A 12597-nucleotide genomic window follows, 5' to 3' on the forward strand; every position below is an offset into this window, starting at 1 on the left:
GCTGGAGGTTTAAGACAGTATAATATGGCAAGAAAAAGAAATAAAAGGCATATAGACTGTAATGGAAGAAATAAAACTGTCTTTACTTTCAGAAGACACAGATCATCTACATAGAAAATCCGATAACTAATTGAGTTTAGCAAGGTTGTAAGCTACAAGTTCAATCAATTACATTTCAATGTATTAACAATAATCAAAAATTGAAATTAAAGACACCATTTACAATAGCATTAAAATATAAAACATTTAGGAATAAATCTGACATAAGATGTGCAAAACATGACGCTTAAAAGACAAAACATCGCTAACAGAAATTTAAAAAAATGTAAATAAATGGAATAACTACTGCGTACACAGGTTGGAAAACTCAATGTTGTTGAGATGACAATTCTCTCCTCCTAACCTAATCCAATAGATTAATAGGTTCATTGCAATCTCAATCAAAATCCCATTATGTATTTTTGTAGAAATTGTCAAGTTAATTATAAAATTTATGTAGAAATGAAATGCAAAGGACCTACGATAAACGACTTAGAAAATATTTTTTGTGAAATAAAAGAAAAAAGGACTGTCACTACTTCAAGACATAAAGCTAGTTATCAAGGCAGTGTGGTTTTGGAGTTCGAGAAACAAATAGGTCAATTAAACAGAATAGAGTCCTGAAATAGTCCCCCATGTTTATGTAAAACTGATTTTTGACCAAGATGAAAAGTCGTTTCAGTAAAGAAAGGATATGTCAACAAATGATGCTGGAACAAGCGGACACTCATTTCAGTCGATACCTCCCACTATGTTCCAAATGTAAACTGCAAGTGGATCATAGACCTAAATGTTAAATTTAAAACTATAAAGCTTCTAGAAGAAAACATAGGAGAAAGATATATATGCTCTTAGGTTAGGCAAATTTCTGAGATGTAACACCAAAAGCATGATGTATTAAAGACAAATAATTGATAATTTATACTTGATCAAAAATAAAAACTCTTCCAAAGACACTAGGAAAATGAAAGACAAGACACACCCTGATAAAGCACTTGTACTCAGAGTATATACTCTCACATATCAATAATAACACACACACACACAAATCATTTGATAGACACTTGCCCAAAGAAAATGTAAGATGGCAAATAACAATGCCAAACATCCTTAGTCATTAGGGAGATGTAAATTAAAACCATGACATACTGCTACATACACATTAAAATGGCTAAAATTAAAGACAGACTATACCAAGTGCTGATGACCACATGAAATAAATGGGATGCTCATACACTGCTGGTGAGAATGTAAAATGGTACAGCCACTTTGGAAACATTTTGGTATTTTCTTAAAAAGTTAAACATACACTGACCATATAATCCAAAATCCACTACTAGATATTTACCAAGAGAAATGAAAGAACATCACTTGCAAAGACTCATATACAAATGATTACAGCACCTTCATTTCTAATAGCAAAAAACTGGGCAAAAAATCCAAATGTCCAACTACCAGGGTGAACATACATATGAACAAACTGGTATATCCAATAGTATATTGCTTAAGAAACAGGGATGTACTGGTACACACAAAATGGATGAATCTCAAAGTAATGTTCTTTGAAAGTAGTCAGACAAGTAACACATAATTATTTCATTTATACAAAATTCTAGGAAAGGCAAACTAATCTACAGTGACAGATCAGTGATTGCCTGGGGACTAACAGGAGGGATTACAAATAAGCAGGAAAAACCCGGTGGATGATGGTAATATTCATTACCTTCGTTCCAGCGATAATGATGGCTTCATGCATGCATATGTCAAAACATCAAATTATACACTTCAATATTTTTTGTCTGTCAATTTTACATCAACAAAGCTTAAGCAAACCTGTGTTAATTTTATTGGAGGTTCTACTCCATTAGACGAAAGACACACCCACAAACCCACTTGAGATAAATCCTCTTAGGTTTCTGCTGAGATCAAGGGCAAAGCCCTTAAGCTTCTGTGAGGACCTACTGACTGAGAGCACCTGTGTGGCCCACCTTTAAGTCTATGCCTTTGGTAGATCTGAATTAAAACTCTTTAATTCCTCCATATCCATAATTGAAACCAAAATATATTCAACTTTAGAATTAAGGAATAAAAAAAAAAAAGTCCTTATCCTGGGCTCTTATTAGCACAAAAGCTCTGATTGCAGTCAAAGACAACATTTTATTCTACATACTATTTTTAATCTTTCTAGTATAGTTTTATATATTTCTTTTGTGGCTGTTTAAGCCATACAGTTTAACTGGCTTAGTGATGAATGAATTAATACACCAGTATTCCTCAAAGAGTGTTTTATGGTCCTCCTGTATTGAACCATCCTGAGATGCTTATTTCAAGACCCAAATACACAACTACTAGGATACTGGGTGGGGAGAAAACTGGAATAGACCCTGGAACAGAGCCTGGTAATCTCACAAGGTCCTCAGATAAGGAGACAAAGACCCACTCAATGCCTTCACACATACCAGGCAGTGTCCTACAGCTTCTTACTTCAGCTGTTTCTAGGTTTAAAATGTTTAGATAAAAGATTCACATTATTTATTAAGCTTGTAACAATTTTATTCATAACAGGAGAAAAATTTATTTACATGTATATACAAAAGAGACATTTATTTTCTTACTCTGGCACATAAAAAATACAGAAATATTTACATATGTACAAAATATTAAAACATACAAACCTTACGAATAACGAAAAGCAAGATTTCACAAAAGATACTTTTTTGGGAAATACACACACTGAAAAAGAGGTTCAAGAAAGGTGACAAAACACTTAAATTAACAGACACCAGAAGCTGATATTTCAATAGGTATTATTAATTTGGTACAGCAAATAAAATGTCTCAAATGCTAATGGATGGTAAAGAAGATATACATTTAAGATTGTCCAGGTAAAATTACATGGTCCTCCTTTACCATAAAATCGAGACAATTTTATTTTACCTCTGAATCACAATCATCAGAAAAAGTTTTTCTTAAAATATTTAAATTTTCTGATTTAGATTGAGAATTTTGAATTTTTTCACATTAAATTGTAAAATATTTTAAGAGTTTGTGTATCCTCTCTTCTCACTGAGGGAAAAAAAACCATGTACTACACTGATTTCAACATAAAATTGAACATCATAGTACATTTATTTTTTTAAGTTAAAACCTAACATTTTCTAACTAACCTTCAAGATCACTTACAACTGATTTATTAAGAGATCACAGTCGTCGTAAATTCTTCTTGCTTTTCTTAGTACCAGGCAAAGGACCCATTTTATAACTGGCTTTTAGGGGCTTGCCATTTGAACAGTCTTCAGTGGTATGATAATTACACAGGCACCTTGTGCAATAATCAAATCCACAGCCTTCTCGTTTACAGGTTGCCCGTTGTAAATAACAATCGTATTTTGCAGGTGAATTACAGCGAATACAGGCTTTGAGGCTTTCGTTCTTTTTCAAAGTTCTGGCAGCCTAGAAAGAAGAAAATCCATAAACAAATTTTAGTAAGGACTGAATGTAATTTAGTTACTCAAAACAAGTGCACCTCTGTGCCTTCCCCAATACATGTATAAAGCACTAATGTCACAACTCCCGCCTTTAAGGAGCTTTCTGTTCAACAGGTGAGAAACCACTGTCAACTGATCCAGTGGCTATTTCCTAATGCTACAAACATGCTCTTATTCATAAATGCTACTCGCACATCAGTGCAGAACTTAAACGTCACCTTTTCTGTGAAATCTTCCTGGAGTCACTCAGGAGTTGGTTGCTCTTTCACCTCTAGTTCTTCTTTTTTAAAAACACCTATCACATTATATGGCATTTATCTTTATATTGCTATGAAGGTTACCATGTTTCCATATCTATGCGGTGCCTGATAAAATTGACTTCTTGCTTAGCTCTCTTCATCAGTTATTAAAGGCAATAATTGTGAAACGTAGTATTTAACAGTTTTATAAAAAAAACTTCAAAATCAAGGTTTTTCCTTATCCTCTTTGTATTTCCAAATTAAATCTCAACAACATTGAACTGTCATAAACAATGCAAATGATATCTATTATTTTCGGCACAGAAAGACATCTCTGTGTACTTCCCTAATTTGATTAGTTGAGTTATAAATGGTTTTCTTACTCTAAATCCTTTTAATAATAAATGTCCCATATGTTTCTAATTTATTAATAAACAAGAAATTACCTCAGAGAATTCACTGTGTCGACTGTAAGTAGAACCTTTCTGATCACCTGGATCAGGTAACTTGGTTCGAGCTTCTTTTTTGGGGAGAGTCTGGGTGGCTGACTTTTGCACAGATACTAATGGGGTTCTGAATAAAACATATTCTCTGGTTGAAGCGTGTGGTGAAAACTTAATGTTCTTTTCCTAATTAAAAAAAAAAGTTTTAATAGGATTAAAAAAATATTCTCCTATATTCTCAACAATCAGGAATTTTTATTATGTTTGTACATGTTGTACATGTAAAAGGGGCAAATGAGAAAATAAAGGATTTATTCCTGCATCCAAATTACCTGCATGTGCTTAAACACAGCCACCCACAAATATTCACACATTTAAGGCCTAACAACTAAGCTGTTGAGTGAAACTGCAAATCAGAAATTGTGAGAAAGTGCTTTACACTCTTAGTATGTAGCATTTAATACATGATTTATAAAGCACTACCACTAGAACAAAAGGTCATTCTCTCCATCCACCAGTAGATGGCAACAGTCACTGTTTAAGTGTCCCCTCAGTGCTATGAATGGATCCAAAACAATCTTTTGGAATAGAAAAGTTTCCATTAACACCAGCTTATACATAAAGAAACTGAACTTGGAGAATTTAAGCAATGCTGTCTAAAGCTATACAGCTAGTAAGCAGCAGCACCAAAATCTGGACCTAAGTCGGCCAACTCCTAGGCCTGAAATTTTAATCATGTGTTGATCTTTATTCTCAGAAACATCTCCAAAGTTACTATTTGGTAAAGTAAATGAATTCCTTTCCTGCATTAAGAATCTTCAATATGTAGATAATTACTGTTTATTTGTTAACAGCTAAACTACAAACGGCAACCAAGATTAGCTATACGGTCAACTCTCACTGAGATCTGAGTAGTTTTCCCTTTATCTGCGGACATTTCCTTTCATGGAGAACCCAAGAAATAAACGACTGGGGTGGGATCCCATCCCCTTTATCCTTGAATTATTTTAATGAGTTATGAATGTAAAGGATTTCCAGATCATCTGTTATCCTTGCTATTTCCCCCTCCAATTTCAAAGGTAAAGAGCACTAGCTGTTATATTTTAAAATTAAAACAACTGCAAGACTTACGGTAATTCTTTGTATTGCTTTATTGTACAATTGCAATGCCCCCTTATCATCTTCTAGAATCTTCTTCCAAGTTGTGCTCACTTTAGACACACTGGAAAAGTAAATGATTATAAAGGAAACAATTAAAGCACCACAAAGAGCTAAGATGACTATATTACAGAAACATTAACAGTACAATAAAGAAATTTCTATTAGCAGTGCTTCTCAAACCCAGCTATACATTAGAATTGCCTGAGGTACGCACTTAAGATTTAAGGATGGGGCTTCCCTGGTGGCGCAGTGGTTGAAACTCCCCCTGCCGACGCAGGGGACACGGGTTCGTGCCCCGGTCCAGGAAGATTCCACATGCCGCGGAGCGGCTGGGCCCGTAAGCCTGCGCGTCCGGAGCCTGTGCTCCGCAACGGGAGAGGCCACAACAGTGAGAAAGATTTAAGGATGGCCCATGCCTAGTCACTTGGGTTTAACTGATCTAAAATGGGGGCCAGGGCGCTGTATTTATTTAAAAGCTCGCCATCAAGTAATCCTAAGTGGATCCAGGCTTAAGAACCACTATACTTCGTACTTCATTTTCTCACAATATCCACAAATATCAAATAAGAAGCCCCACTGTATATATGGCACCATCTTGGTTATTTATTAACATTAGACAAATTTCAAAGAACTTGAGGATACACTGCTATTAGTAGAAATCAATTTTAAAAATCCATTTTGCTAACAAAAATGTTGTGAGGTTGATTATCCCTCAAGAAGCTAGCCAATAATAAAAATCAATCCTTACTTATGTCTGTTTTGCTTCACCTATATTTCATGGACCAGTGTAAAGTAACACAAAGCCTCTAAAATTTTTTTCAAAAAGCCAAAAATGAACCCAGTTGAGCTGGAAGCAATCTAATCCAATAGTCTGGATAATCAACTTAATTCTCAGTTACCTCATCCTAGCAGGTTTTCTTTGGTGGAATGCGAAAGGGTGGTCAGTATAAGGTTTCTAAGAAATAGTAATAATCAGACCCATTTGTGGGTTCTGTATTTTCATCACTCTCAAATTTGAAAATGGCCTAAAAAGAACAGAAATTATTTCATACTTTCAAGTGTGACAAAAATCATAATGCCTATTGGACGTCTACACCAGACCTAGGCTCTTGTTTTATAGTTAAGACTAAAAGATGGAGCTTACATATGAACAATTTCAGAACCAAAAGGAACAAAGATCCCAATCTCACAGAAATAGTTTTCTAATAGCATAAATATGAAATTTGAAATAACTGGATTAAATGCATACTTTAAAAATTATCTTTCTTTCCTCCTAGTGACACGTAAAGTAGTAAATACCAGCAACCAGACAAAAGTCATCACTTCCATTAAAAACAGTGCACGACTACCGTACTATGTCTTTGCATGAGCTGGTGGTACTGAGCCATCTAACAAAAATGTTCATGGGTTATATTAATGACCACAAAGCAACAATACTTACTTGATTAAGTCCATATCACTGAGCTGTGTCAAAATATTTGCTAAGAGATGTCTGAGTCCCCTTCGAAAGAGTTCACTGAGAATATCTACACAGTCTAGGCCCATTTTCCTGCCAATTATATTCTGCAGTCTAAAATTTCCACTGGATATAAATTCTTTGAGCTTCTCCCAATCTATTTTAGGATTTCGTTTACAGTTTTTTTTTAATGTTGAACAAACCACTTTTTCAAAATGAAGAGCTGGCAGCAAGTTTTTGTTGGGATATTGGTCTGGGCTTTGTGTCCGTAGCAGGCAAGATTGTGGACTGTCACTGAAATTTTCCACCAGGGGAAGGCTATTGTCTTCATGTTCACTGAGGCCACTTTGCTGGGAAAATGAAGAGTAGCCACTGTCTTCATAAGGTCCACTGGTCTCTAGTTCTTCTATGTCATTTGAACTATTAAGTGTTTGCTGTACATGTAGATTTTCCTTATTATGCAAGGGCTTGCTCTCAGTTTCAAGTTCTACAATCCTGGGGCTCACAATCGGTGACCCAATATCTGATAACCTTTCATAGTCTTTAATGAAGTCTTTATAAGAACCTTCCAAATTTGCAGTAGTGTAGGAACCTTGTCTTCTACTGTCATCAGGCTTTACCGGTTTAATTCCAGAATGAACATGGTTATAGTTAAAATCACACTTCATTTTGACAGAGACAGTGGAACTTTCTTCTTTACAACCTACAAAAAGAACATAACATATTTACTTCCTAATGGCAAAATTTCCACATATCCCTACTTCTAAATTTGGGATATAGAGACTTAATTACTTTGCATTCTCTCAGCACTGGGTACTGCCTATGTAGCTGTGAAATTGTCCAAGTTTAATATGAGAAAACATTACTAAAACCTTATAAAAGTATATACATCTTACTCTTGAGGGGGTACCTTCAGTACAGATTGCTTTTAAATCTGTATAACTCTACCATCTGACTTTTAGAGTCATATCTGAGTAGAAAGTAGTGACAAAAGGGACTATTTAATAAATATCTGTGCTTATGGAACAAATAAGGAAATGTGACGCACCATGAGCGGGGTATGAGATAAGAAATATCCTTATAGAAATCAAATACTTCTAGAGAAATATGGTCAAGACAATGGAGGAGGGGAATGCCAAAATAGTTTTGATAAAAGTAGCAAAAAATTTTGTATATTTAAATGTTAGTTTAGCAATTATTATAAGGCTTACAATAATGAATCAAGAAATCTATAGGTAGCTTGGAGAAAGGACTGAAAAGGCGATAAATTTAATCATTTGAATGTTAACCATACTACTGAGTTTCTGGGCCAGATAATTTTGCTGGGGGCTGTCCTGTGCACTGTAGGATGTTTAGCAACTTTTAGCCATTTGATGCCATTAGCAGCCACTATTCCCCAGTCAGGACAATAAAAAATGTCTCCAGTAACCACTTATTGGAGTGTGGGGAAGCCAGCTGAGGCCAAATTTCCCCCATTCCTTAGGTGAGAATCACTGCTTTAAAGGATGATTAGAATTTCTGTCAGGTAGTAGAGACTGGGAAGGAATGGGTTCAAGAAAATTGCTTAGCATTTTTGAAGGCAGAGTATATGGATGGTATGTGCTTCTAATGTACTCCCCCATCTACTCTACCCCCTGCAAACCAATCACAGGTAGGTAAAAATTTACCCTATAAGTAAATGTAGGTACCTAAGTACAGCATCTGTTCATATTAATTTTACTGTTTTTACTTAGAACCTCTAAGTACTAAAGGACACCTTGATAGCAAGTAACCTTGTAGGTAGAGACACTCTTTTAATTAGGTTTAAACTAAGAGTTCAGGGGCATAAAAGTAAATAAACCCCCAATTAACCCTAACTCTAGAACAAATTATACTGAGTGGTTCTCTTCTACTCAGAAGAGTAAAAAATTCCAAGAGATTTTTATTTTTGCCTCAAGTAACACAAGACTACATTTTATCTGAGAGGATAAAAAAGAAGCCACCAACAAAGACACACCTTTTACTTTGTTTAGTTGCCTAAAGGGAAGAGGCCTGAAACTGTACTTCAGAAAGTTAAAATTCTTTTCAAAAGCATTCTTTCTCTGCTGTCTTTAGAACTTAGTTACTGGGAGACTATCCTATAGAACCCCTTTCATCCAACATTGTTCTTTGGATATGGACAGTTCTTTAAATTTAGAGCTAATAATGATTCAACTACCTTATTAAGTGTTTCGAAGTTAATTTCCAGTGTGTCTCCAAACACTTGATTCTCACAACCTTTTGAGGTAGAATGGAGAGGCATTATTATTTACAGTTAAGAACACTGAAGCTTATCTAAGTAACTTGCCTAAGATTTGACAGGTAGTTAAGAGGGACAGATTATTTTTCACTGTAAATTCACTGTTCCATCCACTATCTCACCTGGGAAGTAAGATGAAGAGCATTAAAGAAAAAAGCATAAAAGTATAGACTTATGGACTTTGGGTTATAATTTAATACTACATTATTTACATCGTTGCTCAAATTGTTCCAGCTTTTGCCATTCTAAGTTCATGTTCATTTGACATTCCTTACTTTTCGGCACTAAACAAGATGCTCCACGATCATCTTGTATTTTTCCTGTTCCAGCCAGAAAATCTGTTATTTCTCCAAGGAACTTTGGTTCCTTTCATTGGTTCCAAAATCTGGATGCTGGTTGTAGATTTAGAGTGTGAAGTTTATACTGCAAAATAAACTGAATACCATCTTTTATTTAAAAAAGGAAGCTGAAAGACTGTAAAAAGCTAATTCCATGTTTTTTAACTAGTTCAGTGTTTCCCCATGACCAAGCCAAATGCCCCTAAACAATTTGGGAAATGTAATTGATCTGATATTACCCTGGAAGGAAAAAAAAGTATCACACGGTTCTGTGACCTCTTGACTCAGATAGATTGAGGGCTAAGAGTCTAGTTCTGCCGCTTCATTCATTTATCCAATGCCTCTTTAGTGACAGGGTGTGGAGTAGAAAAGAAACTAGTCATGCAAAATCTTTTGGAGGTGAAATCCTGACATCTGAAAGCCTTGTGAAAAACCAGACAGAGGTGGACACTGGAAGGACAAGTGTTGAGCTTTCAAGGAAGAGGAAGGCCTGCAGGGCTGTGACTTTGTGAGCTAGGGGAAGAATTGCTTGAAAATGAAAGTTGGAGAGGTACAGTATGCTCTATAGGATTTTTAGGGTATACTGGCTTTTATTTAGTGTGTGAAAAAGAGCCTTTGAGGGGTTCTAAGTAGAGACATTTGGTTTACGTCAAAAAAAAAAAACAAAACAAAAAAGGATGGGCAACTGTGGAAAATGGATAGTGGGAAGATTCAAGTGAAAGCAGGGAGGCTAGCTGGAAGTGCCTATCACAGGAGTTCAGAGAGTTGGGTACCTGAGACTCGGATGGCCGCAGCGGAAATAAAGATAACTGGATAGATCTGAGATCTTTTTAGAAGGATAAAGTCAACAGAGGTTGGGGATGTACTGTATTAGATGTGGATGATGAAGGAAAGGGGAGTAAAGAATACCCTGGGGTTTAAACCTTGAGCATCTCAGGTACAAAAAGCTAACAACAAATAAACAAAAAACTAAGCAAGCTTCCTCATTTATAAAATGCAGGTAAGAAAACCAACCAAACTGGATTAAATGTATGGAAGAGTCCCTGTCACTTATAGTTTAATAAATAAAACTTATTTTCACCATATTATTCTTGTAAGCCAAATCCCTTCATATTCTTTATACTGTAAATCACGAACATTTTAAAAGTAGCAAAATGCATCCTACACAGACCTATGCATTTCAGATTATTATATACTTTCCCTAGGAATCATATCCGACTTCAAATGAAAATCCTTGCTCAGCCTTTTGGCTAGTTTTGTAACCTAGAACGCTGAATTAGTCTTTCAGTTTCTTTAAAATGGAAATACTTATGTCTACCTGAGAGTTGATGACATTCTTAAAACCTCAGTTACCCACTCAACAATCCCATCACGAGAAAGTGGTATGATAGCTAACCACACAAAGTTTGACCTTCCATTTGACCTTCCAATGTAGATGTGACGTGTCATATTACAATAGTTAAAAAGATTACAGTGCTTGGAATTAAAAATCTTTACCACTATCCCAATGCTAAATAATCAAGTTCTACAATCCCCAATACCTAGAAGACAACCAGCATGTGCCCAACACTAATTAGGCACGGCAAGTCCTTAAAAACTTAAGAGAGCCCCAAGGCCTGCCGCCATCAACTGCAAATCAGCCATAATCCCTGAGAGAAAATTTCAGAAAAGCCTACTTTCAGAAGTAATGGAATGCAATAGATTTTTAATTTCATTTCCTCAAATTTGTAAATATGGAAAAAAAATCCAGGGACCAGCAAATATTCTCGTGAGGGGCAAGGTAGTAAAGACAACTGGAATTAAGCAACCAAAAATATCCCTTCTTAGAGCCACCAAGCTTCAGAATTTCACAGAGGGGCTCAAGATTCAGGGTTTTCTAGAAACAGACTTAACCTGTTAAAATATTTTTTGAGCTTTCTACATTCCTTTTCTAAAGAAAGGAGCACTTTTCAGTGATGACCAAATATACAATATCAAGTTGCTAATTTCTAAAATTCTTGGTCATTTCTGAGGTAAAATGAATGCATCTGGATCTCTTTTGGGAGACAGCAACAAAGAGGATAAAAAAGTCAGCGTTTATCTGAGTGCCTTCCATTCCACCCAAGAGGTGGAATAAAAGACTGGTTCCTCAGGAGCGCGGGGGAAAAAAGATAACTGATTCTTCACTTCTCAAATCTGCTTCCCAAATTCTTCAAGACCGTCTCAATTTGGACAAATTCAGGGTTTTGTATTAAAAAGTGCCTTTCTTCCTCCCTCCTTCTGACTCCAGGCCTTGAGACTGAGTCACTGGGTAAAGGGAAAAAGGGAGAAACTGAACATTTTTGGTTGGAAGTCCCAGCAGAGCCTGGCCCGATGAGGGGGCCCTGCATTTGGCGGGATTGGGTTGGGGGGAACCCTGGAAATCCCGAGGGGTCGGAGGGGTGGCCCTCAGGGCGCGGGCCGGCGGAGGAGGCGGGAGATAACAGCGAGCACGATCTCCCGCGCCCGCCAGGAAGGCTGAGGTGACGAAAACCGGGGGGAACTGACTTCCGACCCGGGGGTGCGGGGCACACGGGGAAACGGGGCACAGAAGCGGGGGTCGGGCCACTGGTCGGAGGCTACGGGCCACCGGCTCGCGGGCCCTGTCAGAGCCGCAGTCCCGGGGTGGGGGAGGGGAAGGAGGGGCGTCTGGCGCCCGGGCCGGCGGGGTGGAGGTCGGTGGCCCTGCGCGAGGAGAGAGGGCCATCGGAGAGGCCGCGACCCGCACCTCCTCGGGAGCAGGCGCCCAGCTACGCGTGCACGGCGGGACCCGGGCCCGCCGTCCCGCCTCGGCACCTCTTCCCCTCCCCAGACCCCTGCCTTCTCCCTCCCGGTCCCGGGACCCCCAATTCGGGACCGCGTCGGGTCCGGGGCGCTGTCCCCAGTCTTCCCCCCTCACTGGGCACCCCTCCTGGAAGGCGCACCCCGCTCGCACTCACTCTCTCCTCTCACCCACCGTCCGAGGGGCGAGGGCGCCCGGCGGCTGTCAGGACGCCGTAGCTGCAGCGGCAGGAACCGGAGGGCGGCCGTGGGGAACAGCTGCAGGGGCACCGGCTCATGCCAGGGCAAGTGGGTTCCGCCTCAGGTGAGGGAGCTGCGCCCGCGGCAGAGAAACGGGCCACCCGCTTCTCAGCTCT

General features: G+C 38.1%; 1 protein-coding gene across 4 annotated transcripts; it reads right to left on the bottom strand.

Moving 5' to 3' along the window:
* Positions 1 to 2152: 2152 nt before the first annotated feature.
* On the bottom strand, positions 2153 to 12597 carry FBXO5 (F-box protein 5). Of its 4 annotated transcripts, none has more exons than XM_024747958.1 (5): positions 12417 to 12528; positions 6812 to 7529; positions 5341 to 5431; positions 4213 to 4395; positions 2153 to 3492 (listed from the first exon to the last, which is right to left on the bottom strand). In XM_024747958.1, the coding sequence occupies exons 1-5, from the start codon at positions 12517 to 12519 to the stop codon at positions 3241 to 3243; spliced, it is 1347 nt and encodes a 448-aa protein (XP_024603726.1). In that variant the 5' UTR covers positions 12520 to 12528; the 3' UTR covers positions 2153 to 3240. The 4 variants fall into 4 exon arrangements, with proteins under 4 accessions (XP_024603726.1, XP_024603727.1, XP_024603728.1 ...); XM_024747959.1 differs by lacking the exon at positions 12417 to 12528 and adding an exon at positions 9380 to 9608; XM_024747960.1 differs by lacking the exon at positions 12417 to 12528 and adding an exon at positions 9024 to 9106.

This window comes from Neophocaena asiaeorientalis, unplaced genomic scaffold, assembly GCF_003031525.2.
Source record: "Neophocaena asiaeorientalis asiaeorientalis breed wild unplaced genomic scaffold, Neophocaena_asiaeorientalis_V1.1 scaffold123, whole genome shotgun sequence".
NCBI lineage: Eukaryota > Metazoa > Chordata > Mammalia > Artiodactyla > Phocoenidae > Neophocaena > Neophocaena asiaeorientalis.